The sequence below is a fragment of the Cynocephalus volans genome, chromosome 3, assembly GCF_027409185.1.
Source record: "Cynocephalus volans isolate mCynVol1 chromosome 3, mCynVol1.pri, whole genome shotgun sequence".
Classification (NCBI taxonomy): Eukaryota; Metazoa; Chordata; class Mammalia; order Dermoptera; family Cynocephalidae; genus Cynocephalus; species Cynocephalus volans.
Window position 1 is genome coordinate 26,253,990 of NC_084462.1, and position 27,587 is coordinate 26,281,576.

The 27,587-nt window shown below is 44.3% G+C and overlaps 1 protein-coding gene across 10 annotated transcripts in view; it reads left to right on the forward strand.

Moving 5' to 3' along the window:
• Window positions 1-27,587, forward strand: part of CUX1 (cut like homeobox 1) — a 349,741-nt gene that overhangs the window by 159,173 nt on the left and 162,981 nt on the right. For all 10 annotated transcript variants that reach the window (XM_063091582.1, XM_063091583.1, XM_063091585.1 and 7 more), the window contains exon 3: window positions 5,911-5,958. In XM_063091582.1, the coding sequence (XP_062947652.1) occupies window positions 5,911-5,958 (48 nt within the window). The remainder of the gene's footprint in view (window positions 1-5,910; window positions 5,959-27,587) is intronic.

The following is a 27,587-nucleotide window of genomic DNA, read 5'->3' on the forward strand; positions in this document are numbered from 1 at the left end:
GGGCCTGAACATTGCTTAGGGTTTTAAATGCAAGTCAGTCTTTTATTTTTGCCCAGCCCTTATCGAGGGTTAAACCCCATCCCAGCTCTTCAGCACCCAAACACAATGAAGAAAATGTGAACAGAGACCAGGGGAAAGAGGAGAGCTGAACATTACCCTGGGCTGGGAAGGGTCTGAAACAGAAGTTGACAACTGAACAGGTGAAGTCACTGCTGTCAGTGCCACAGGGCTGGGTCCTTAACAGTCTCCGCTTGCAGCACAGGGGCAGGGCTTACTGGCAACCCTGCAAGAGTCAGAGTCAAGCCTTCCAGAGGTGACCCAGTTCAGGCCCTCCCATGCCCCCCACAACCCCCACACTTCTTCCAAGGCTCTTGGAAAGACTGTGTTGTCACCAAAGAAGACAGGACCCCACCCTTGGGCTCCTCCATCCAGAGAGGATGAAGTACCACCAAGAGACAGTTGCAAGTCTGAAATGTAATCAGAGCTGTTCCACCAAAATGCACAGAAGTTTTTGTGGAGTAAAAGTGAAAAGGACATTATAATATTGAGTGAAACATCCAGAAAAATCTGCATTAGCAAATTTTTTTTTTAAATGGAGATCACGAGCTAGCCAGTTAACTCAGTTGGTTAGAGTGTAATGTTGATAACACTAGGGTCCAGGGTTCGATCCCTATCTCTGCCAGCCACAAAAAAAAAAAAAAAAAAAAAAAATCTAAAAATAGAGATCATTTTATGACTTTGGAGATGCATTTGTAATTCACAGCCTCCTTTTGTTTACATACAGTATCTGTGTTGTTCCCCTTTAGCTACTTGTGCTAACAAACACATAATCAGCATCCTGGGAACCACCCTCTCCTGGACACAGAGGTGGACCTCAATGCGGCCCCTCTGAAATCTGTGGCACACAGCTCTGGCGTGTATGGCCCACTGCCCTACCCTGGCCTCACAAGCGAGTGGAGAGTGGGAGTACAAGTCCCCAAAAAGGAAAAGAGCCTTCCAGAGACCACCCAAGTGCCCCAAGTGGGCAGACCATGGGGGCCCAGGGAATGTGTTTTTTTCAACTCCTGCTTGCACCTTAAGGTGCGACTGAATGCTGCGTGGCGATTTTGTATTTTTGCCTGTGTTTTACTTTTAAATCAGAATGGTTTTCTCCAGCAATTGGCATTACCTAGAAAATTCCTTAATAGCATTTCACTGTTCAGTTTTCTGACCTAAATAGTGCGTTGTGAATCAGCGTTTTAGAGAATAACAAAAATCCTTTTCATATAGAAGCATCTCTGTAATCGTTACTGATCATTTCCTATGTACCCAAAGGGAGAGAGGTTGAAATGAGCTATTTTGGCTTTTGCCAACAGACATCTGATATTAATAATCAAGGACATCACTTTCTTTGCGTCGTTTGTTGCTTTTTGCTTAGTAGATGGTACCGGATGGAAGAAAATTGAAAACATCACTGACAAACCTATAACAGAATTAACCTAAATTATTGTTAAGTTTTTAAACATGTGTTAATTACTTAATTATCACTCATCCCAATGTGGGTTTGATGGGCCTAAACCCCACCTTCTGCAGTTTGCAATTGCAGAGAAGGGTGCACAAGTGGACGCGAGGACCCAAAGTGGCCAAGTCTGCGATTTCTGGTGCTGTCCAGGCAGCAAAGGGCACTCTGTTCTAAAAAGATAATAAATCATATCATGTCCTCGCTAACCCACAATGGAGAATCCCACAGGTCAGAATTGAGCATCCTTGTATCTGTCTCCTTACTTTAATATAAAAACCAAATAATATTTGTAGGCACAGAATTGGATAAGGAATTTCTCAAACTGCCAAAATGAAATTTGAATGAATGATTTTTAGCTGGTGACTTGAAGTACATATATATCAGTTTGTGTACAATGTGTGTGAATATATAGTGGTTTTTTCCTCTTCAACTTTCTTTAAATATATGTGTGTGCATGTGTATACACACATATCCAGCTTCAATATCAAAAAGGTTATTTAGTAGGTCTGTTATGAGACGTGAACATGCTAAAAGAAATGATTTTTAAAATATAGTGGGTTGGTTAAGAGGACGTTATGAGAGGTGTAGCTCTTCTGCCTTCCTGGAATTGTGCAGTACAATATAGGAGCAACTTTGTCATCCACTACACTTCTCAAAGCTGGTGTGCTCATGAGGCTGACCCTGTGCCAGGCTGGTGGGGTTGCGGGTAGCTGGGGCGCAAGCCTGGTGGTCAGAGGAACCGTTTTGTGGCCGGACTCTTGGGCACCTGGCCTTGTACCTGCACTGAGGCCATACTGGCTTTCTCATTCCACAACCCTATCCAACTGCAGTTTTCCCACTGAGTTTGGGCCTTTTATAAGCCTTTTGAGTAATATATGAGTCCCCCTATCCCCTGCCAAGTTGGTGTCTGTGTGACCCCATATGTCATCCCTGTACCCACACGTGACCAAGGTGATTGAGTCCTTCTCAACATCTCTACGGCATGGGCCTTGGAGAGATCACTGGGTTTAAATCCAAATTCGTCCAGCTGTGTGACCTTGGACAAGTTTTCTTTACTTTCTGAGTCTCAGGTTTCCTTATCTGTCATGTGTTCATGTCAGTCCCTTACGTTGGCAGAGTCATTGTGAAAAGTGAGCCCAGTGTTCAGCCCGTGGCAGGCACTAACTCTTGCCTGAGACCCCCTTCCCCAGGACGCCCCCCAGACCTGGTCTACCTTCCCTGTCCCTCCCCCAGACTGTCGGTTTCTCAGAAAGTTCCACGCACTCACTGGGCCCCTCACCCATTGGTTTCCATCCCCCAGCTCTACTCAAGCTGCCCTCCAAACTTCAAAGTTCAAAGGAACTTACCGGCTGCTAAATCCAATGGTGTTCCTAATCCTCACTTCTGTGGCAGCATTTGACATGAGTGAGTTTATCTTCCCTCTTGAAATTCCCTCCTCTCTTAACTCTGTGTTCATCCACCTGTCTTCTTACTTCTCTAGATGCCTGTTCTCTCACCTCTCCCTTGGGGGCTTGCCATCCCTGACCCCTCCCCCCAGAAGAGCCCTGATTTGTGAATACATCTCTTAGCCCTGAGCTGTCCAGTATGATGGCCGCCAGCCGTGCATGGCTAATGGTCACTTGACATGTGACCAGTCCAAACTGAGATGGGCTTAAGTGTGAGATACACACCAGATTTCAAAGACTTAATACCAAGAAGAAAAAAAGAAAAAAAAAATGTAAAATACCTTATGTACAATTAATATATTGATTACACATGACAGGATAAGGTTTTGGATATATTGGATTAAATTAACATTAACTTCGTCTGCTTTTTCTTGCTTTTTGCTACTAGGAAGCATTCAGTCACATCCGTGGCTGGCCTGCTGGTTTTGTTGGACAGAGCCATCTTGGAATGGGGTGATCTCCACTCGCCAGTTCCTGACACACTTTGAAGATTGTTCATCCTCTTGTTCTCTCATTTCTTCACTCCTGCTCCCATTCCATGTCTTTTGAGTTCCCCGTGTTGTGTGCTCGGCCCTCTTGTAGACACAGAGGAGACAGGGACAGACGTGCCAGTACACACGCCCGAGGTGGCACTGCTGTCTTTGAAGCAGTTACGCGCTCATGGCTGAGTCGGTCCTGCACTGACTGCCCTGTTGCCAGTGCGCAGGCCGCCCAGAGCCTCGGGCCGCCTGCAGCATGGAGACCAGACCCTGTGGGGCAGGACTGGCAGGACAGGGCCGTGGTGGCCCCTCTGGTAAAGGAGCATGGAGCCTGGGGTGGGAGGTAAACAGCTTCTGTAGTTCTGGAGTTCGAAAGCCTCTTGTGCCTGGGTTTCCTCAGCCAAATGTTGCCCAGTCCTGGTCGGTGCCTCGAACCCATTCCCCGATGGGAAGGGAAGAGGGCGCTCCCGACTGTCGCTCATCCATGTTTACAGAGCTCAAGTGAGAATCGACGGGATCATGTCCCATGGCATTCGGGCCTGGCTGCGTCCAATTCTGTGAGACCCAGGTCCAGGGGGCATTGGAAGCCTTAGGGGTCCCCTTTCGAAAGCCATCAGGGATAGCACAGTCCGTTGTAGCAGAGCAGGGCCCAGGCCCCACTCCCCACCCGCTCTGCGAAGGCCTGCCTGGCTGGGGCCAGTGTCCACTGATGGGTGCACGGAAGGTGTCTCTCTTAGGTTATTTTTCTTGAAATTTTCATGTTATTTCTAAAAATAAGATTAATATGGGTTTCTGGCCTTTAACCAATTTGAGAGGAGGATTCCCTGCATGTCTGTGTTTTAGCATTAAGACAGTCCTGTATATGGTGGTCTGCATGCTGTGGACTATGTCCGCGGTGGTCACTGCAAATCGGTCCTCTCGTACCCATGCTGGTGCACACCTCAGCACCCACTGGTTAGTAAGACACTGGGTAATGCAATGACACCTCATTAACCAATCACCTTCGTACAAAGTCAGCCTCTCTGGAAAACAAACAACAAACAGACTCCATCATCATCTCATGTTTGCAGTTTGTGACAGAAGTCACTCAATGTGATCTTCCTGCCTGTCTTTGCCTGGGGGAGAGGGAGGGGAGAGAAGGGGAATCCCCCCTTCCCCCCAAGTCTCAGGGCTCTTTCTGCCTTCACCCTCCCCTGTTCCATGGGGGGCTCCCTCCTCTCCTGTCAGGGAGTCCAGGCCATGTTGCTCCCGTTCTGCATCATTACCTGTGGTGACCAAGTTTCTGACAAAGAAGTGGGCATGCTCCTTGTGCTTAAAACATGGGCTTTACCATGGACCTAGGCCAGGAGCAAACAGTCATCTTTCGTTCACTGTTCTTTGCCCTCATTTCCTTTTCAGTGTCACAGTTTGTCCTCTGTCTTTCTGAAAAGTATAGTGGGCTAAATGAGACTGTGTGAATTTCCTATTGCTGCTGTAGCAAATGACCATGGACTTAGGGGGTTAAACAACAGAAATTTATCATCCGACAATGCTGGAGGTCGGGAGAACAGAACGGAATTTATTAGGCTGAAATCAAGGTGTCATCAAGAGTCATGTCCCTTTTAGGAGCTGCAGGGGAGAATCTGTTTCCTTGCCTTTTCCAGCTTCTCCAGGCTGCCTGCGTTCCCTGGCTCATGCACCATGTCATTCTGACCTCTGCTTCTATCCTCAAATCTCCTCTGACTCTGACTATCCTGCCTCCCTCTTATGAGGACCATTGTGTTTACATTGGGCCCACCTGGATAATCCAGGCTAATCTCCCTGACTCATGATCCCTAACTTAATTATATCTGCAAAGTCCCTTTTACCGTGTATCCTAATAGTCACAGGTTCCAGGGATTAGAATGTGGACATCTTTAGGAGCCCATTATTGTGACTACTACAAATAGCCTTTTTTACATATTTAAGAAGAGATTGGTTGAGTTTGGTTATTTTCTAACATTGAATTTGGCATAAAAACATAGAAAATCATCCAATGGAGGAACAAAAAGTATTCTCTAAGGAAATAATGGTGTCATGTTCAGGAATGCATCTTTTAGAAAAATACATAATTAAAAGGGAAATTACAATACTTCTTGATCAAATGTGTTTACAGGATTACAGCACAAAATAATGTGGGTGAGTTAGTTATGTTTGGCAAAAAGCTCACAGCACAGCCCTGGCCAATAGATCACTCTGTGATTAGGGAAGTGTTCTGTATCTATGCTGTCCAAGGCAGTAGCCACCAGCCACAAGGGGCTGCTTCTTATGTAAGGTAGTTTAAATTCTGGAGCACCAGTGGACATTATTTATGTTTTAAGGGATTAAGGACAGGAGAGGTACCAGGATTGCTTTATATAATGATAATCAGCACTGAAATCAAAGTTGTTTTTAGGAAGCTTAACCAACATTTCCCTTTTCTTTCCTTCTCAAATGGCTGTTTCCTGACCCACTCCTCTTGCTCCAGGATTTGCGTAAGCAGGTAGCACCGCTGCTGAAGAGCTTCCAAGGGGAGGTAAGTTTTCTATTTATTTTTTGTCCTGAGCCACCCTTCATAGTTACTTGGTCTTTATTTTTATTCACGTTAAATAAATGCTATTGACAGAAGGCACTTACCCAGATGGAACCCTCATGGCTGCATCAACCCAGCATCAAGCAGATTTTGCCCTTTGCAATGTGCTTTTTCCACTGAGTCCTCAATTAAAGCCCTTCTGGAAAGGGAAGCCATATTCAGAATGTAAAAAGATGCCGGGAATTGAAGAGAGAAGCATCCCCTGTGGTTATGCTTCTCACAGTGGACTGAGTTTGTTCAGGTCACAGCCTCGAGGAACCCATGAACATCCTCAAGGGAGTCATCTTGTTCCCTGAGCTAATCTGGGGCTGCTGCCGCCATGAGGCCTCCTGTGCAGAAAGGATGGAGTGGGGCAATCTTGTGTTTTTATGGGGAGCTGCTGGGAGGAGAGGAATTTCACCTGATCTAAGGCTTGAAACATGGAGCATCAGGCAGGAGCCTCAAGGAGTAAGTTTGGGCTTGATGTAAGGAAATGTTTTCTGATAGATCCTTACAGAGAAGAACTGAGCTGCCTGGCAGATGGCATGTGGGCAGCATGTTACCTGGGTCAGCACCCTGGCTGCCTGTTAATGGGAATAGCACCAAAATAGTATAAAAGGGACTGAGTAATAATACCAGATTGTTGAGGAAAGGGAGCAAGATTTTTTCAAAGCCCTTGAAAGAACCCATATGAGTACAGTGTTAGAAATTTTATTTTCTTGCAACTGCCCAATTCACAAAGGACACAAGAACACAGGGAAGGGTCAGTATTAGGATAAGTGAGACAGTAGTAGGGTCAGCTTGGGACACAAGTGACAGGAGGTGGGGCCTTATTTGGACACGTGTCTAGGAAGGCTGGATCCTGGGCCCAGAGCTCCAGAGTAAGTGGCTGGGACTCCTGTGAGCACAGTCAGAGGGCAGCGTGTCCTGATGCTTACATGGGATAGGATCCATTTGAGTTGGTTGATTTTAGAGTTGCCTGCTATAATCAGAGGCTTGCTCTTGTATCCTTATCGGTGTCTGCTAAACACATTTTGCAGATGTATTACCGGATGTATTCTTTGAGCTTGTCCCAAGGTGCTTCAGTTCCTCCTATAAAAGTGTACAGTGTTAGCCAAATAATCTTCTTTGCCCCAGAATTTGTATGGATTATTTCCTTCTTTGAGTCCCCCAAAAGAAAAAGCAAAAACAAAAGATGTTTTCAGACAGCAAGAAATTCACATAGGACTTTTGGGTTCTTGCAAGAACATGTATTTGTAGTGTGTTATGATGTTATGAAAAACATTAACCTGGCCAGGGTACATCTTATGCCCTTTAGTGTCTTCCCATGGTTCTCAGTACAAAGCCCAGACTCCTTCCTTCCTGTGGTCTGTGAGACCCTGCCTGGTCCCATAACTGCTGACCTTTCTAGACTCCTCTCATCACTTGCCCCGCCACCTATCACTCGAGATGCCAGCCATTGTGAATTTCTGCCAGGCCCTGAATGTGTTGAGCGTCCTCATCTGCGCAAGCCGACCTGCTTCCCGAAACATTCCTTCCTCTTTCCCCTTCATCTGGCTCACTGCAGCATGGATGTCCCTTCCTGAAGGAAGATGTCCCCTCACCTCCAAAAGATAGGCTAGTTTCCTCTGCCATGCGCCGCCATGGCTCCCTGTACTCCTCATGACCATGTTTGTCACTGTGTGTGGGAGCCGTCTGTGCCATCGTCTGGGCTCCCCATTAGTCATGAACATGTGACGCCAGCCACTGTGTCTTGTCTTGTTCCCCTCTGTCCTCCCAGCACCTGGCACAGCTCCCAGAACTGAAAAGTATTCAGGCTCTCAAATATGGTTATTAAATAAATGATTGAACAGTGAGGTTTCCCTGGAGGTGGTTCTTAAAATATTTTGCTCTTATCCTTTCATTTTCGTATGTTGCTATTAGTAAGGTGATCCCATAAGATATGCTCGGGAATACCTTTAGAAGAAGCTAGTGAATAACTGTATTTGTTGCCTTGGTTTGAAAGTTTGAAATACTGCCATTAACGGTTATTAATGATTATTATAACAAAGCCATCAAATTTAGCCCACAATGAAGTTAGAATTACTTCTTTATTTATTGTTTGTTGCTATACCTAATTTTGCATGTTTCACAAGCTCAGCCAGTTGATGGAGGGGGGAGGGAGGGTTGAAGGATAACCTAAATATTCAATCCAATTTAAAGCTTATTCTAGTCCAACAATAATTGAAAGAATGCTTTAGTAAAGTAATACTCACACCCTTTTGGAAAATTTGAAGTCTTTCAGATTGTCTCACCTTCTCCTTGCTTCTCTCCCCAAGAAGAATCTTGGTGGCTGAGGGTGTAAGGAGCTGGTTTAGCCAACCTCTTGGAGGAAAATCCTCTTAAGAAATAACTTAGGTGCTTATATTATAGGGGAAATAAAAGACTGAGCATTTATGAGCTAAGCCTCAGCTTTAGAAAAAGTACAGCAGAGTAAGTTCAAATAAGAAGGAAATAGTAAATGTAATTAATAATAATAATAAATATAAGGACAGACATGAATGAAAAAGAAAACAAAGACCTGTAGAGAAACATCCCAGAAGTTGGTTTTTTGAAAACTACTCTGATTGACAAAACGCCTTACTAATCAAAGAAAAAAATAATGTCAGGAATAAAAATGAAAATAACATTGTAGCTGTGGCAGAGATTAAAAATATAATAAGAGAATATTATATGTAATTTAATGCCAATAAATTTTAAAATTTAGACAATAGACAAAATGGACAAATTTATAGAATACTGTAACCACCAAAACTGATTAAAGAAGTAGAAAATTTGACTATCCTTATAACTATTACAGAAATATTCCCATAAGGTCTAGACAGTTTTCTAGGAGAGTTCTATCAGTCATTTATAAAACAGATAATTCTAATTTTTTACAAACTCCTCCAGAAATTAGGAGAATTATGAGCCTAATATGTAACCTTGATACCAAAACCGTACAAGAATAGTACAAGAAAAGAGAATTACAAGTCAGTCTTATTTATGATACACTGAAGTCCTTAAAAAGATATTAGTCAGCTGAATGCGTTAAGCTCAATATATCCCAAGAATGCTGTTTGGTTTAACATTAGAAAGATTTATTAATCTAAATCTATATCATTAGCAGATTAAAGGAGAAAAATGATCATTTCAATAGTTATAAGAAAAGAATTTGACAAAATTTAAATCCATTCAAGATGAAAGCTACCAACAAGCTAGGAACAGAGGGAAACTTCTTTAACCTGGTCAAAGGTATTTATCAAAAACCTGCATTTAATCATCAGACTCAGTGGTGTTAAAACATTCCCCTTAAAATCAGGAAAATGATTTTCTCCAAATTGATAATAGAGTCAGTCATTGCAGTTCCAATCAAAATCCCAAGAGGATTTTTTTATGAAACTTGAAAAGCTGGTTCCAAAATTTATATACTATACGTGTAAGAGCAGATGGTCAGTAATGGTGAAGATGATACTGAATAAGAACAAGATGGAGGATTTGCCTGACCAGATTATCAGAAATACAGTGATTGGGACAAAGGTAGATAAATACACCAATGGAACATAGTAATAGTAATAAACAGAAAATGACCCTTGTATATACAAGAGTACTTGAAATAGATTATGGAAAAACTGAATTAAAAGATAGTACAAATCCTTCCATGAACTTTTTGAAGACCCTTTGTATGTAGAAACCAAATATATTGCAAAGATGGCATTACAGATCAGTAAGAAAAGGGGGGACTTTTCATTACATGGTCCTTTGACAATTGGTTAATCCATATATAATTAAATGAAATTGGATCCCTACCTCACACCACATGGAAACACAAATTACAGGTAAAGACTTTTTAAACCTTTTAGAAGAAAGTACAGAATATGATGACTTCAGGTTGAGTAGAATTTCTTAAACAGAAAACCATAAAGGGAGAGATTGTTGCAATCAACCATGTTAAATATTTAAGAGCTTTTTTTTTTTTTAATTGTAAATGGAAAGATGCCCTAAAGACAGTGAAAAGACAAGCCCAGGGCACTGCTAGCTCCATTGTACCTTTGTGTGAACTAGGAGAAGGTGCCACCTTTCTCAAGACATTTCACATTATCTGTTGGAAATTTGTCATAATAAAGATTCAGACTTACCTAAATATTTATCATGGTGAAGATTCAAATGCCTGCTATGTGAATGGTGCCTCTAAGGTTGTGCAGGGCACAGTCTTGTGGTGTAGGTTTGGTCACAAGCCAGAAACCAGGTGGGGGTAGTTGTCACACCCATAATTAACAAAAGATTAATGTTTGTAAAATACTAAAAACTCTTACATGTCAATAGGAAAAAACCAAATATCCTGATATAAAAAAAGGAAATGTCATGAACATCACTCTCAGAAGAGAAAATCAGAATGGTCAATAAATATATGAAAAGATATTCAAACTTGATAATAATCAAGGAAATGAAAATTATTGATACCTACAGTAGGTTTGTCCAAAATTAAAAAGTCAAGATAGGAGAGTAAATTGGTTTAACCTTTTCGAAAACCAGTTCGGCATCAGGTAATAAAGTAGCACATATGCCTTGACATGGCAGTTACACTCCTAAGTACATACCCTAAATAAACTTTTTTTTTTTGACCGATAAGGGGAGAGCAACCTTCGGCTTGGTGTCATCCGCACCACGCTCAAGCCAGTGAGTGCACCAGCCATTGCCGTAAATAAACTTTAAGTTTTCTGCCCAGAAAACAATTTCAGAAATCTTGAAAATAGCAAACATGTGGAAACATGTTACCAGATATCCATCAACAGTAAAAAGAATAGTATAACATTTTGTTATAAATCCTATAACAAAAGGTTAACAAGAGAGAGGCATACATTTTGCATGACACAAGAGACTTCAGAAATAAAGACACAGGTGAAGAGCAAGACATTCGTGGAATGCAACACAGCAGGGAAAAGTTAGTGAAATTCAAGAATGTGCAGAACTTAGCTGATGTTGTTTAGGGATGCATACACGTTACAAAACCACGAAGAAAAGTGAGAAAAGGATAAAGAGGAAATTCAGAGTAGAGGTTTTCAGAGAGGGTCACCAAGGTGTTTTCAGGAGTCTTGGGAATATTCTCACGGGTGTTCATTTTTTCATTTATACTTTATTCTTTGTATATGTGAAATATTTCTTTCAAAAAGAAATAATCACACTTATAAGGCGGTAGCTCCATAATTCTTTTTTGCATGTCAGAAACTAAATATTATCTTCTCCTATCTCTTTGCATTTCATCTATGACCAATTTTAATCTCCCAGGTAGAAGGAAGCTTTGGGGAGGCCATGTACTCAGGCAAGCTGAGGGAAAGCAAAAGCCCATTTGTAATAATGTTCAGAATGGCACCCCACTGAACAAGTTCGAACTCTTGCTCTAACTTGTTAATGTTCAGATTAACGAGAGAAAAGCGTACAAACTTACTTAATAATAAAAGTTTTATGTGACATAGGAGCCTTCAGAAATGAAGACCCAAAGAAGCTGGGACAACTGTATTTTTATGGACAGTCATGCAGAAGTGTGAATAGAGGACACTAGGGTGTGATCTCATGGTAGTAAACTGGGGGACTGTTTGTGTAGATTTTTCTTGTGTCCCATGTGACATTTCTTTCCTCTGGGTCTAGAGCAGAACACCTGTCACATGAGGGTCTGTAGTGGAGAAGGGAGGGAGAATGTCAGAGAGACCTCCCTGCTTCTGCTGATTTTTAAAATGCCAAGGCGCCTTATTTTGGGGTAGCATGTCCTGAACCCCAGCAGACACTTAGCAAGTCCAAGTGTTGTACTAGGTGCTTTCCAAGCATGCAGGTACCCAGCCTTCCCAATTCGGAAAAGTAGCCACTGCTTTCATCTTCCTGTCACCAGATCTCCAAAGCTGTGTCTGGAGGAGAGGTGCTCCTTCCTCAAACCCCAGCCCTCTGCATGTGCTCTGGAGCCCCCCTCCTTCCACCGTCTTAGGAACCACTGTGCTTCAGCTATCCCCTTTTCTACACCTTCAATCTATGCTGGTTACTGGATTGTTCTCATCAGCATTCCTACGAGCTTTAGCATGTCCCATCTTGAGAGAGAGAGAGGAAACCTTGTTCATCCGCCAGCTATCATAGCCAAGCTACTCAAGGAGCTTCTCCATTCCCAGTAATATACCCCGTATTCTACAACCCACTCCAGCCCTGTGTCCACCCCACTCTCCCGGACCCTTTTAGTCCTCAGCTCTCTTACCTCAGCCACCTCCAGCCCACCCAGTGACCCCTTTCTTGATATATTCTCTTCTCTGATATTATGCCCTCTAGGTTTCCCTTCACTTCTCTGGCTATTGATTTTTAGTCTCCTTAGACATTCCTTGTTTGAATAGTGGTGTTCTTTGCTGTATACTCTCTAGGATCTGTATGCTGAACACACTGATTTCTCTTGTTGTCTTTTTTGAGTTCCGGGCTCATGTGAGATTGCCTATTTGATATTACCTCTTAGATATTCCAAAGGAAAGGACTCTTAACCCACATTAAATTTCTTGCTCCACCATTCTTTCCCTTCTCAGGAAATGACTCTGGCCCACCTGGTTGCCTAATGAGGAAATCTAGGACACCCCCCTGGCTCCCTTATACCCCATATCGCCTCCATCTTGCCTCCATGTGAGGGACCAAGGAGTAGTCTGAACCTTCCCTTCGTACCCAAGGCCTGCCTTACACACAGCACACTGCAGCACTCAGAGCTGCTGTCAGGCTCGGATCTCTGATGCTGTGTTTTACTCTCTGATATTCATTCATTCATTTATTCATTCAATAAAACCTTTTTGGGAGCCTCCCATTTCCACCTATGGGCCAAATAGGAGGTAAGTATTAGCAGTGAATGTAATCGACAAGGTCCCTGCAGATCTGACAAAGGGAAGCAGATAAGAAACACAACCAGGGATGCTAGAGAGGGGCAAGTGCTCTGAGGGAGAGGAGCTGGGGTCAGGGGCAGAGCGGGAGGGGAGGGTGGCTTCCTTAGACAGTTGTCATGGAATGCCTCTCTGAGGAGGAGACATCTGGGGGAAAACCTGAGTGATGAGAGGAACCAGCCACACTTACAGTTGGGTAAAGGGCACCAGGCAGAGGGGAGCAGGTGCCAAGGCTCTAAGGAGGCAGCACTTGCTTGGCAGCAAGCCAGGCCAGAGAAGTCAGCAGGGCCGGGATATACCTGGCAGGCCATGATGGTGAGCTGCTTTGAAAGTGGCTAGTCCAAAGGAGAGTCTGGTGCAATGGAAAGCAAGGACCCTGTGCACACTCGCAGGACAACTTGATGGATTTTAATCATGTATCAGATGAAATGCGGAAAGTTGGGTAAATAATGTGAGTTAGTTGAAATTGACTGAGGATTTCCAGTATGTCCTGCAGCCCATATCTGTTGAGCTGTAGCATATTTAAGTGTTCAGATCTAAAGGCCAGTTCTAAATAAAGCTGGGACATCCATGTGGTTCACTCCAGAGAGCATTTCACAGGACTTGGTCCAGGCGCTGCCGTCCACTATCTCTGTGATCCTGGGCAACGCCTGGAACCTCTCTCTGCCTGATTTTGCTCATCTGTAAGATGAGTGGGTAAGCGAGACAGTCTGCAAGGAGCCCGCCCCTCTGAAATCCAGTGTGACTCAGCAAACTAATGCTTGGGTTGACTGTCATCAGCAGAACAGAAGGGGACATTTCCTAGCAACTAGATCTGTTCAAAAATTGAACTGCCATCTCAGGTTGTGAGCTTCCCATTACTGGGAATGTTCAAACGAGGGCCGGATGACCACCTGAAGGCCCAACCCAAATGTCCTCCAAGTGGTCACAAAATACCCCAGCCAGAAGCAAACTCTTCCCTTTCTGATCTCTGGTAGGGCTTCCTTTGTATCTCTCTTTTGATTTTGAGCCTGAGGATATTCTGCCCTTATATTTTACTATATTTATGGGGTAAAGCCTGACTTGCCCTATACTCAGCCTTATGCTGCCAAAATCTAAAAGGTAGGAACTGTGTGTGTGTGTGTGTGTGTGTGTGTGTGTGTGTGTGTCTGTGTGTCTGTGTGTGTGTGTGTGTGTGTCTGTGTGTGTGTGTGTGTGTGTCTGTGTGTGTGTGTGTGTGTCCGTGTCCGTCCCCACCATGCCAGTATTAGAGTAGGTTGGGTCAGATCAGTAGTTCCTAAAGCTGGTCCTCAGACCAGTGTTGCGCTGGCTCCATGACAGTCTCCCACCTGTTTCCAGAAATACAGCTCCCAGCTCCTCCCCAAGATTCTGACTCAGCGGGCCCGGGGTGGGCCCTCAAACTCTGTTGTCTTAGGAAGTCCTCTCATCTGGTTCTCAAGCATCATTAGTCATGGGAGCCATTGAGCTAGGTTTGCTCAAAGGGCTCTTCCCACAGGTGAAGTTCTGTGGCTCTGTGCCCACTCAAGTGCCTCAGACGGTGTATAAGGAACACCATGATTTGGCTTTAAAATGTATTTCCAGGCTTCCAAGTCCTGGGCTTCTTCTCCAGCCAAACTGGTGTATTTATGTCACCTGCACATACTTTTTAGTTTCCTGCCTCTGACCCTTTCCTGAAGCCACTGCCTCTGTTATGATATAACCTTTGGCTCTTCCTCACTGCTAAAAATCATTTGCATCTTTTAAGACCGAACTGAAAGTCTGTCTCCTTCGTTCACTTTCCTGACCATCTCAGCCTGTTTCTTTTTCCTTCCCCACTCCCCCCTCACTTTATTGAGGTATAATTGACAAATAAAAGTTGTATATATTTATGGTAAAGAATGTGATGTTTTGATATACATATACATAATGAAATGATTGCTATGGTCAGGCTAATTAACACATCCATTATCTCACATAGTTACCTTTCATGTGTGCCTGTGATGAGAACACTTAAGATCTGCTCTCAGTAAATTTCACGTATACAAGACGTTATTATTAACTACAGTCACGATGTTGAACTTTAGATTCCCAAAACTTACTTATCATGCGTAACTAAAACTTTGTACCCTCTGACCCACACATCTCCCTATCCCTCCCCCTACAACCCCCCAGCTCCTGGCAGCCACCGTTCTGCTCCCTGTTTCAATGGGTTCAACTTTTTTAGGTTCACTTGTCTGTTAGACTGTGCAATATTTATATTTGTGCCTGGCCTTTTTCACTTACATAATGTCCTCTAAGTTCATCCATACTGGTACAAATGACAGGATTTCCTTTTTTTAAGGCTAATATTTCATTGTATGTATATACCACGTTTTCTTTATCTGCTTATTCATTATCGGACATTTAGGTTTGTTTCTGTGTCTTGGCTATTGTGAGTAATGCTACCATGAACATGAGAGTGCAGATATCTATTCATTTCCTTTGCATGTATACCCAGAAGTGGGATTGCTGGATTGTATAGTAGTTCTATTTTTTATTTTTTGAGGAACCTCCTTATCGTGTTTCATAATGGCTGTGCTAACTTACGTTCTTACCAGCAGCGTAGAAAGTGCCTTCTGCACATACGCACCAGCATTTGCAATTTGTCTTTTTCATAGTAGTGAAGCGGTAGCTCGTGGTTTGGGTTTGCTTTTCCCTGATGATTGGTGATGCTGAACATATCTTCAGGCACCTGTTGGCCATTTGCATGTCCTCTTTTGAGAAATGTCCATTTAGGTCCTTTGCCCATTTTTTAATCAGGTTATTTATTTTCCTTATTATTGAGTTGTTTCCCACCAGATTTTACATGCTTCAAGGGCTTGTGCCTTAGGGTTTGCACCACTCTCCTTGCCTCGCTGAGCTAGTGTCAAAGGTGTTCTTGGCTGAGCTTCTCACTCCCTCCACCTTCTGCCCCATCAGTAAGCACTTACCGAGTGCCGTGTGCAAGACTTTATGTGACCTTCCTAGAGACCACAAGAAAAAGTAGGCCGGTTCCCTGTCTGGGAGGCATAACAACCACCTTTGGGTTTGGAGCCCAGTGCCCCTGACAGGTGCTTATGGAGTGGCCTGGGCACCCTGAGGAAAGGCTGACTAGTTCTGTCTGGAGGATGTGCGAGGCTGCACAAGGACTCTGACGTGACCTGCTGTCCTGACCCCTTCCTGGGGTACTTCTCACCCTGCACGGCCATCCTCAGGCTCTTGGGCCTTTTGTGGTAGTGGAGGTGATGGTGGCAGCGGCTGTGGTGGTCACAGTGGTAATGGTGCTGATGTGTTTTAATTATCTGATAGTAAAGTCCCAGGGCCGAATGAATACAGCATCTTCCTGTAGGTTCGCTCCATGATGGCTCAATTAGGGGAGCAGTAGGACTGTGGTTCAATATTCAGGCCAGCTTCATAATTGAAAACACATTTTCTCCTCCAAAGCTGCAGCTGGTTTGGTTCTGCTCATGCAGAAAAGGATATAACCTTGCATAACATAGGAAATGAACGGTTGAGAGAGAAGCCAAATTCAATTTCAGTCAGATATGTTGAGGCTAAGTCCGTGATCTATGGAGGCAGGGGCAGGAGCAGCGTGCATGTGGAAAGCGCGCACTCAGCAGTCTATTAATCACGGCCGCCCGCCCGGCGCTGCCGCCGCGCCGCCGCCGGGTGCCACTGCGCCCGCGCGCTCCTCCTCCACGCAGGCTGGAGAGCAGCCAAGCACTCCCGAAGTTAACCTCTTAAAGACCTGGAGCTGCTTTCTGTTGAATAAATGTAATTTTGTGGTCAGAAATAAATGCTTGCGATGTAGCAGGAGCTTTGAAAACAACAGCGAGCCAAAGCTATTACAAATTGCTCTGTGTTGGGGAAGTCAACAGCAGACATCAAAATTCCACGTGTATGGCAAATTGATTTCAGCCCAGAGCTCTGCAGCTATTCAATAAAAGTCCTATTAAACCATTGTATATAATGAACAATCCAGAGCAAATCTAATATTTTCAATGGATAATTATTTTTAACATCCTCTCAGTAACCGCTGCTAGATGTCTCAGATGTTTACAGTTCAAACTTGAGCAGGGTGGGCCCTCCCTGGGCCTACAGGTGTCATTGGCTTCTCAGCCAGGGGACCCATGTCATGCACCCAGCTGCCTGGATGGCTTGCTGAATATGGGGCTCTGGGACTGAGGTGCAAAGACGGCAGGCTGGCTTGAGGAAGTGTGTGTCTGGTTTCTGGCATCCCCCAGTGCCTAGTGCATAGCAGGTGCCCGGGAAGTATTTGTTGAATTGACTGAACTGAGTTGAAATGGTGAAAAGGAAGCTCAGAGAGCTCTGGAATAACTCAGGAAAATGATGTGTTGGCAAAGTTGACTTGGCATCTGAGGCTAAAGAGACCAGTGGGTCGCAGGTAAGATAACTGAGGTCCAATGTGATAAAGAGAGTAATGTCAGCCCCTTGGGGAGCCAGGCCAGACCTGGCTCCCCAGGAAGCCTCAGGACTTGCCCATTTCACTTCTGTTCCTTGAGAGCTCAGGAAACAAGATTCTTTGTCAGGAAAGCCACACTGATGGATGCACCACGGTGATCTTGTTGCCAGCTGAGTGGGACACATCTTGGTGGCTCCACCGCTTTGTTCCTGGTGGGGCTGTAACCCTGTCACACTGCATTGTAAGCTTTTCGAGGACAGGGTCTATTCATTCATCCTTTCATTCAGAAAGTATTTACTGGACATCTGTGTGCCAGGCTAGGCCTGAACTAGACCCTGGGACTCTGCTTTCATGAAACTTAACAGTTTAGCAGGAGGATCTGTATCCCCATGTGCAACAATGCTTGGCACATAGTAGACCCTCAGTAAATCATGAATGGATGGATGATTGATTGGATATAGGGATAGATGATGGATGGATGACTGGATAGAGGCATGGATGGGTAGATGGATGGACACACCTTGATATGTATATCAGAAGCATTCCCTTTTGATAAAAGATGCTTTGTGTTCTGTCATTTCTAACTTAATTCAGCGATATGAAGGTAAGAGCTGATTTGCCACTGACCTTAACCTTCTCCAAATCCACTGACCTCTCAGTGCCTCTATTACCTCATATGATAAATGTGAGGGGTCATGGAATATGTTCGAATGAGGATTAGAAGTAGTATTTGTAAGAATAGACTGACTCTTAATATTTTCTTCCCAAACTAAAATTATCCAGCATGTAATACTCAGTCATATAGTATTTATGTGAATATCATGGAGTTTAAATTATTAGGATATTTTATTTTTTGAAGATCTCTCTTCCCTTGGAGAAAGACAGTCTGGATATTAATTGGGTTTTACTAATGTCCCATCAATTTAATTCAGTAATTCCATAAATGAAAGTGACACCAAGGACCAGATGGCCCAAAGGAGGACCATGTTTGAGTTTCCAAGAAGGGAGTGCAAGGACGCTATTTGAAGATGGCTGAGGGCCCAGAGAGGTTTTGTTGCTTGAACGTGGAGTGTCCACATGTCACCCCTCCACCAGCCTTTTTCCAGCTGTGCCACTGCTCCCTCTACTAATAATTATTTGCACAGCATTTTACATCTACTAAGTCCCATTTCCATGATCTCACACAACCTTCCCCCCCCAGCCCCCGTGCTGGGGGTATTATCACCCACCAGAGTGCCAGGCAGGAGGGGCAGCAGAGCTTGAGCAGAGTGGTGCCTGCATGTGCCGTCCTCCCTGCCACTGTCTCTTCGTCTGGTCTGGGGCTCCCTTGAGCCTTGTTATGCCCAGGCGAACACCACACACCTGTCATTGCACTTCACCACCTCCAGCACGTGTTCCCAGACTGCAGGTGTCTCCTCCTCCCACCCCCAGAGCGACTTTCAGAGTCACACGCTTGTCCAGCCACCTGCACAGGCAAGCCTCACAACAGCCCTGCAGGATGGGCAGTGGACTGAGCAGGGCTGCCCAGTTGGAAGAGGGCGTCATTGTTGGAACCCAAGTGTTTGGACTCAGCCCGTTCCTCATTCTACTCAGCTACTGTGGGAGGGGACATGCCCACTATTCATTTTTTTTTAAATCCAGGCTCTGTGTCTCTTTCATCTGTCCCCCTCTAAGTACGAGCCTTCTGAGTTCCAGCCTGGTAGGCCAGCAGCCACCAAGCTCCCCTCCCCACTGGGGGACAGAATAGCCCTCATCCCACCCTCCTGTCCTGCCACTACTCAGGCTTCTTCTCAGCCTTATACGTTGCCCCTCTCTCTGGGGTCGTATAGCAAGACCTAGAGGGACAGGACTGTGGACAGGAGCTGCTTCACTTGTGTTCTCTTATTTCATCTGCACAGCAGCTCAGCCCTGAAGGGCTTCATGACCACTTCTACAGAGAGGAGCAAGGGCCCAGAGAGGTCAAGTAACCTGCTCGAAGCCACAGAACTCTTCAGCCTTAGAGCTGAAACTTGGACTCCAATGTCTGACCCCAAAGCTTTTGCTTACCCTATAAAGCTTGAGAATATCTTAAATTGTTTCAGATGTAGAACAGGTAGAAACCTGTGAGATTACACTTTGTCTTCCAGAGTAACAAGGAGAAAGAAACCCACCAGGTTATCAGCAGGAGCATAGAAAGGGAAAGAGCCGGGTTCCCAGGGCTGTGGGGGAAGGACCTCTGGGCCGCGCTGGGACAGCTGTGCTCCTCACGGAGCCCTCCTCCCAGCTCTCAAACCCATTCATCCCCAGCCTGAGACCACTGGGGTTGGGGACCTGGGAAGGCAAATCTGACCCAGAGATGCAAGGCCTGTCATCCTCCCAGGGCAAACATCTGAGTGTGGCAGACAAGTGCCATCACCCTAGGAGCACAGTCTTATTCTGCTGTGGCTGTGCTGGGTCTCAGAGGTCTGACTCAGAGCCTTCCTAGCACCCATGTGAACTGCTGCCGCAAGCCAGGGCAGACTCCCTGTGTGTGTGGGGGGGGGGGGGGGGTGGGTGTGTGTGTGAAATTGGTTTATTTTTAAATTGAAATATATTGATTGTACGTGTTTATGGGGTACGGTGTGATATTTCAGTACATGTATACAATGTGTAATGTTCAAATCCAGGCTAGTTAGCAAATTGATTATCACAAAAAACTTATTATTTCTTCGTGATGAGAACATTTGAGCTCCTGTCCTCTGGCCATTTGAGGACATACAATAAATTAATGTTAATTATAGATGCCTAGCACTACTGTGCACCACCAGAATTTATTTTTTCTGTCTAGCTATAATTTTGTGTTCATTAACCAACATCTCACTAATCCCCCTTCCCCCACCCCTTCTCAGCATCTAGAAACCACAATTCTACTCTCTACTTCTAAAAGTTCTACTTATTTTTTTTAGCTCCCACATATGAGTGAGGACATATAGTATTTATCTTTCTGTGCCTGGCTTGTTTGACTTAACATAATGTCTTCCAGGCGCATCTGTGTTGCCACAAATGACAGGATTTCATTCTTTTTCATGGCTGAGTAGTGCTCTACTGTATATATTATATACCACATTTTCTTTATCCATTCATCTGTTGATGGACACCTAGTTTGATTCCATATCTTGGCTATTGTGAATAGTGCTGCAGTAAACATGGGTGTGCAGATCTCTCTTTGGTATTTATCCAAAGGAAAGGAAATTAGCATACCTCCTCACTCTTTCTCTTGGTTTCTCTCTTGGGTTCTTGCTTAAAGTAGCAGAGAGAACCAAACAAATAAATCACTGATTTTGGAATTAGATCAGTATTTGAATCCTGACATCAACACTTACCAGTGTGACTTGGACTGAGTCATTTCAACTTCTCTGTCTCTTCTCTATAATGGAAAATCTACCTTGCAGAGTAGAGACAATATATGTATACATTTAAAGATCATGGCACAGAATCAGTGCTGGATACATGGTAGCTCTAGTTATTGATCATAGAATCCTCCAGATCCTTTGGCCTCTTAAATACCGGTGTTTCCCCAGGATTGAGCCCCAGTCTTCCAGGGCTCTCACTGTGTACCTATCCTATCTATACCCCCTGAGTAACCTCATGTGAGCCATTTGGGGGCCAGTGGTTCCAAGTCTGTCTCTGGCCTGGACTTGTCTTCCCATAACAGGTCTCCCTGGAGCTCTCCTTTGGGAATCTCACAGAATAATAATCTTCACCTCCCCACACATAGTATGATCACCAAATATAGTTACCTCTGTAGTCCCTATCTCAGGGGAGATAACCAGCCCCCAGTCTCCCTGGTCAGAACTCTGGCAGGAGTCTCCACCATCAGACCCTGTAAATTCTGTTTCCCTGATCTCACTTGGATTGGCTTCCTCCTTCCCAACACACAGCTTCCTCCATCTCTTTCCTCAACTGGGCTCCCTACCTCCTGTGGAGTTGCCATCCCATCCAGAGTTATCATTCATATCACTCCCTGATTGACATCCTCAGGAACACCCAGTACTTTCAGCATAAAGCTGCCATCCCTGGCGTAGTCCTCAGTCCTTCCCTGCACAATCTGGCCTCTGCCTGCCTCTCAGCCTCATGTCTCCCACTCACCTCCTCTGCGCCAAGGCTTGACAGATCCCTGCACTTCTCAGAATGGGCCATTCCATTTCGACACGTCCCTATGTCTGCACAGCTCTTTCCACCCCCCAAAGCCCTGCCCCTCCCACCACAAATGAAGCTGTGCTTCATCTCTTTAAAACTCACCTTAAGTGTACAAAACACAAGATGCAGAGAAGTATCTGTAATGTTCTACCATTTGTGGGGTGTGTGGGTGTGTGTGTGGGGGTGTGTGTGTGTGTGTGTGTTTTAACGAAGACAGTGCATGTCTGTAGGTGACTTGTAAATGCATAAAATATTTCCGGAAAGATGCACAAGAGGATCTTTACCTCTAGGCCAGGCCTCTAGGTGACAGCAGACATGGATGGGAGGGAGACCTACTTTTCACTGCATACTTTGTTTTTCTCTTCTTTTTATAATTTTTATAATTTATAATTTTTATAATTAAATGATTCACAAAGTTGTGCAGGCATCACCCTATCTAATTCCATAACATTTTCATCAGCTCAGAAAGAAACTGCATACCCATTAGCAGTCACTGCCCGTTTACCCCACCCCCAACACCTGGCAGCCACTGATCTACTCTCTGTCTCTATAGATTTGACCATTCTCAACATTTCCTATAAATGAAGTCATATAATATGTAAGCTTTTTGTTCCTGGCTTCTTTTATTTAGCATGATTTTGAGATTCATCTATGTTTAGCATATAACAGTACTTCAGTCCTTTTTATAGTCATTTTTGAATAATATTCCATTGTATGTATGGATGTGCCATGTTTTATTTATTAGTCAAATGGCCATTTATTTTTGTTTTTTGTGGGTTTTTTACTTTTTGAATATTACGAATAACGCTGCTATGAGCATTCATATCCAAGTTTTTGTGCAGGTACACATTTTCATTTCTCTTGGAATTTTCATTGCTAGGAGTGGAATTGCTAGGTAATAGTGGTAACTCTATGTTTAATATTTTAGGAATTGCCAAACTGTTTTCCAAAGTGGCTCCACCATTTTACATTCCCATCAGTACTGTATGAGGGTTCCAATTTCTCTACATCCTTCCTAACACTTATAATTACCTGTCTTTTTTATCATAGCCACCCTTGTGGGTGTGAGGTGGTATCTCATTGTGGTTTTGATTTGTATTTCTGTAATGTCTGTTGCTGTTGAGTGTCTTTTCATGTGCTTATTTGGCCAAATGTGTATCTTCTTTGCAGAAATATCTGTTCAGATCTTTTGTCTAGTTTAAAATTCATTTGTCTTGTTATTGTTGAGTTGTGAGAATCCTTTATATATTCTAGAGTCCCTTATTAGGTATATGATTTGCAAAACTTTTCTCCCAAAGAGTAAAAAAACCTTTTTTGAGAATTTTTTTTCTCAAAAAATTCTGTGGGTTGTCTTTCACTTTCTTGATGGTGTGCTTTGAAGCACAAAAGTTTTAAATGTGATGAAATCCAATTTATCTATTTTTGTTTTGTTGTTTGTGCTTTTGGTGTCATATCTAAGAAACCATTACCTAATCCAAGGTCATGAAGATTTACAACTGTGTTATCTTTTCAGTTTTATAGTTTTAGCTCTTAAGGTTTTAGTCTTTGATTCATTTTGAGTTCACTTTTGTATATGGTGGGAGGTAGAGATTCAGCTTTGCCCTTTTGCATGTGGATATCCGGTTGTCTCAGCACCATTTGTTGAGAAACTTTTTTCTCCATCGAATTGTCTTGCCAGTCTTGTCGAAAATCAGTTGACCTTAATATGAGGGTTTATTTCTGGGCTTTTGGTTGCGTTCCATTGATCCATATGTTTATTCTTATGCCAGTACCACAGTCTTGGTTAATGTGGCTTTGTAGTAAGTTTTGAAATTGGAAAGTATGAATCCTCCAACTTTTTCTCTTTCAAGATTGTTTTGGCCATTTGGGGTCCCTTGTAATTTCCATATGAATCTTAGGATCAACTTGTTGATTTCTGCAAAGAAGTCAGCTGAGATTTTAATAGGCATTGCATTGAATCTGTAGATAACTTGGTGACTATTGACATCTTAACAATATTAAGTCTTCCAATCCAGTCTTCCAATCCATGGACTTAGGGTATCTTTCCATTCAGTTTATTTTTTTTAAACACTGTTTTATGTTTTTTACAGTGTGAGTTTTGTGTTTTGTTGTTGTTGTTGTTGTTGGTTTTTTTGCTAAGTTTACTTCTAGGTGTTTTACACTTTTCTGATGTTATTATAAATGAGATTGTTTTTCTTAATTTCACTTTTAGATTATTGCTAGTGTGTGGAAAGACCATTGATCTTTGTGTATTGATCTTATGTTGTGCAGCCTTGCTGTATATATGTTTATACCTTTATATTTTTTTAATCTACACATATACTATCTACTCACAAAAACCAGTGTTTAAAAAATCCCTGGTAGGCATTTATCCTTTGGGAAGCCTTCCCACACCCCTGCTGTGATTTTCCTGTGCGGGGGGGGGGGGGGGGGGGGGGGGCAGGGTAGAGCGACACTGCATTATCCTGAGCCCTTTGGGAGTAGAGATAGGAATCTCTGACCCCCACGGGATGGGACAGAACAAGAACACCTGCCAGCACAATTTAGCTACTCCTTAAATGATTTTATTGATACGGTGAAGGAGTGAATGAACTAGTATGTGAGACAGGAAGCCAGCACCTTCCACCTCTGAAGAGCCCCGCTGTGTGCAGAGGTTTTCCTGCTGTTTAAGCTGTGATCTGCCTTCTCTGCCTTCCCATAGCTTCTACCTGTTGTTTCTGGTTTTGCACTCTGGGGAGAGAGATGGCAGCTAATCCTTCTTCCCCTTGACAGCCCTTCAGATATTTGTTGACAGTCAGAATATCAGATGTATATGTGAAAGGGCTTTATAAAGTGAAAAGGAGGATAGAAATACTTGTTGCTATTTTTATTACCTTTCCTATTATTCTTGTACTATCCCCTGCCACACACCTCTCCTCAGTGGCCTCATGCCCTTGTCCCCCACTCATTCTTCATGGCTCTCTCATCTTCTGGGCTTCTCCTCTTTTCCTCTCTTAGAAACTTTGCAGGGTAGGGGGAATAATTAAGGAATACTTCTGTCAGCTTCTACAAGAAGCAACTTTGTGTCATTGCCCAGTCTGCAGTGTATTGTCTTTATAACCCAAACTACCCAGTGGAGTTTGCACACCTGCTTTGAGCAGTAGGGGATGTCCAGTTGGTCCTGCTCTGTGGTGGGGAGTAGTGCGGATGTGATTTGACCACCCTCTGTGATGCGTGTTGGATATTATGAAGGGACGTGACCTTCAGAAACAAAGCTGGTGGTGGCAGCTGGGCTCCCACACCCGTTTCTGATTTCTCTTCTCTCTACATTGCTCCAGAGGCGGCCAGTATGCTGTGAGAAGGCCTCCCTACACTCCAGGGGCCTCTCGCATGGGTCTCCCCTAGAACTCTCCCAGCAACAGCATGACCAATCCTTTGCTGAACACAAAGTCGATGTATACTTAGAGGAGAATTACTGGGCTTTAGCCTGCTTTTATATTTTTTCAGAAAACATTTGTGTTCCTTTTACATGGCCACGTTCAGACAAAATCAGATCTCTGAAGCTTTAGCCTGTGTACGCGTTTGTTGTGGACAGAACCTCGGTCACTCTGAGCTGACTTCCAGCATTTCATGTGGCTCTTTAAATCATGTTTTGCTCTTGAAAGAATTCTGCAGCCAGACTTAGAGTGAAACAAAAGTATTCTAACATATCCCTGCAGCTCTTGCTGGTCTTATTGGCCTCTAGTCCAGCAGAGCACATCGATTTGAAAATTCTTTTAATAGTCTGTGTTCATTTCTAAATCATTAGCTTGTAAACTCCCAGGGTATAGGCTAGTGGATTGCTACTGTGGTGTCTTAAATGTTGTTTAAGCATCCCGGTCCCCCAGGACTTTAAGCATTTCGGCTTTCTGTTTGGTTTGATAGTGAAGGGGGACAACCTATGGTATAGTGGCTAGAAAGTGCTGAGTTTGGATTTATCAGGGAAGATTACTGATGTTGACGTGGTTTCTGTATACTGTGCAAGTATCCAGACTGTGCCAGATGCTTGATGTGAGAGGTTCTCATGTTTCATTATCATGACAACTAAAAAAAGAGGGAGGGAGTTATTACCCTTACTTAACAGATGAAGAGATCAAGCTCAAGTAATTTAAGTAAACTGCCTTCAAATCTACACAGCAAGTGTGTACGAGAGGCAGGATACGAACTCAAGTCTGTCTTTCCTCCAGAGCACACACTCTTTCCACTGACTGTGTGACCCCAGGCCCCAAACCCAGCCCCAGCGCACAGTGCTGGGGTGTTGTTATACCCTCGGTGGAGGAGGGGGTTTGCTTGGGGGCCTGGTTCTGAGTGACATGCTCAGTTTTTGCATCTGAGAAGTGCAGCTGGTAATGTGGCAGCTCCCTCACTGGTCACCAAGTGCCACCATGGCTTTTGATCTTCACAGCAACCAAGATGCGTTTTCCCCACTTTGCGGATAAAGAACCTAAGGCACAGAGAGGTTAATTAAGGGGCTTAGGCAGTGTACCTGTTTTAGTGTCAGAACTGGGAATCCAACCCTCAACAAGGTGTCCAGGCTGTTGGCCCCGCACGGCACTGTCTTGCCCAGATTGCACAGCAGGCGTGCGCCAGAACCAGGATTCCAACCCAAGTCTTTTTTTCCTTCACAGCGCACACTCTTTCCACCAACCATGTGGTGACAGGTGGTGGCACCTGTATGTGGCAAGGCCCTGACCACACCCTGGAAAGATGAGCCTTTTTCATTTCAAAATACACAGAACTTCTTAAGTATCAATCATCATCTCCACAGATTATTTGAAGGCCAGTGTCTCTGTTTCATATTACTTGATGATCCCTGGGTCCTTGTGAAAGTTCACATTATTGTATGTATCTGTGCCTCATAACTAATGTGCCAAGGCACCCTGCCATGTGGCACGTGGGGTAGGCCGGTCCCCTGGGGCCTGCAGCAGCACAGTGTGCGAGTGAGCACTACCCTTTCCTCTGTGAGCTGGGTGTGCAGTGGTTGTGGCACGGAGACCAGGCTCAGGTGAGGTTTTGGGCCACCCTTGGACAAACAGCATTCACTGCAGTGATAATAGCTACAGTGTGCTCTGCCTACCAAGTGTCAGGCCCGATTGTAGGAATTGTGCATACATTTCTTTTTAATACTTACAAAAAGCTCATGAAGAGGTTGTCTTTTTTTCATTTTACAGATGATGTCACTTAGCTAGTCCATGTCTAAGCCCCTGCTTCTCTCTGTACTGCACTGACCACCTTCCTCACTGAGGTGTCCTGGTGCTGACGAGGGCAGTTTGCTGTTCCTGGCGTCACTCTCTCATGACTTCCCATGTTTGGACTAGACTAAACTGGGGTGGATAGTAAAAGCTTCCTTGAAACTTTTAGTTATAGGAAACTGCCTTCCCCACTCTGATCTTCCAAAGAAATCAATATTGCAGAATTCAAGGCTGTGTTTTAAGGAATCCCTTGGCCTATGCAGCAGCTTCCCTGGCTCAGGACCCTTGCAAGGTGCTGGGCATAGAGAGGAAGGTGCCACTGCCCTGGTCTGCAACAGATCTCAGGGGGTGGTGGTGAGTCACTGTGGCACGGTGTGGAAAGTGGGTAGAGGGATTTACAAAGTGCTCAGGAGGCACAAGGGCCAAGTCACCAGCTGTGCTGGGGAAGTCAGGAGGACACCACTAAGGAGGTACCACTTAGACCAGCTCACAAAGGAAGAAGAGTTCTCCTGTGGCCAGAGGCAAGGAGCATCTGTGGCAGAGGAGCTCGTATGTAAAGACCAGAGACATGATGCAGCATCATGTGTTGAGGGGACTGAAGCTTGGTGTGTAGTAGCATGCTCAGTGGTGGGATTTGGTGGCAGCAAAATTAGCAGGGTAAGCTAGGGCCATGCCATGAAGGGTTTTGGAACCGCAACCTAAGGACTGTGAGTTTTAGGCTGGGGATGAAGAGAAGCCATGAAGGCAGGATGGCCACATAGTTCTTCCTGGGCTCTAGGACAGTGACCCAGGGCCATTGTGGAGGACACTTCATGCTCAGTGGCAAGGAGAGGCTAGTGAGGGCCATTCACTAGGTGATGGTCTGCCATGTCCATGCTGTGGAGGGCT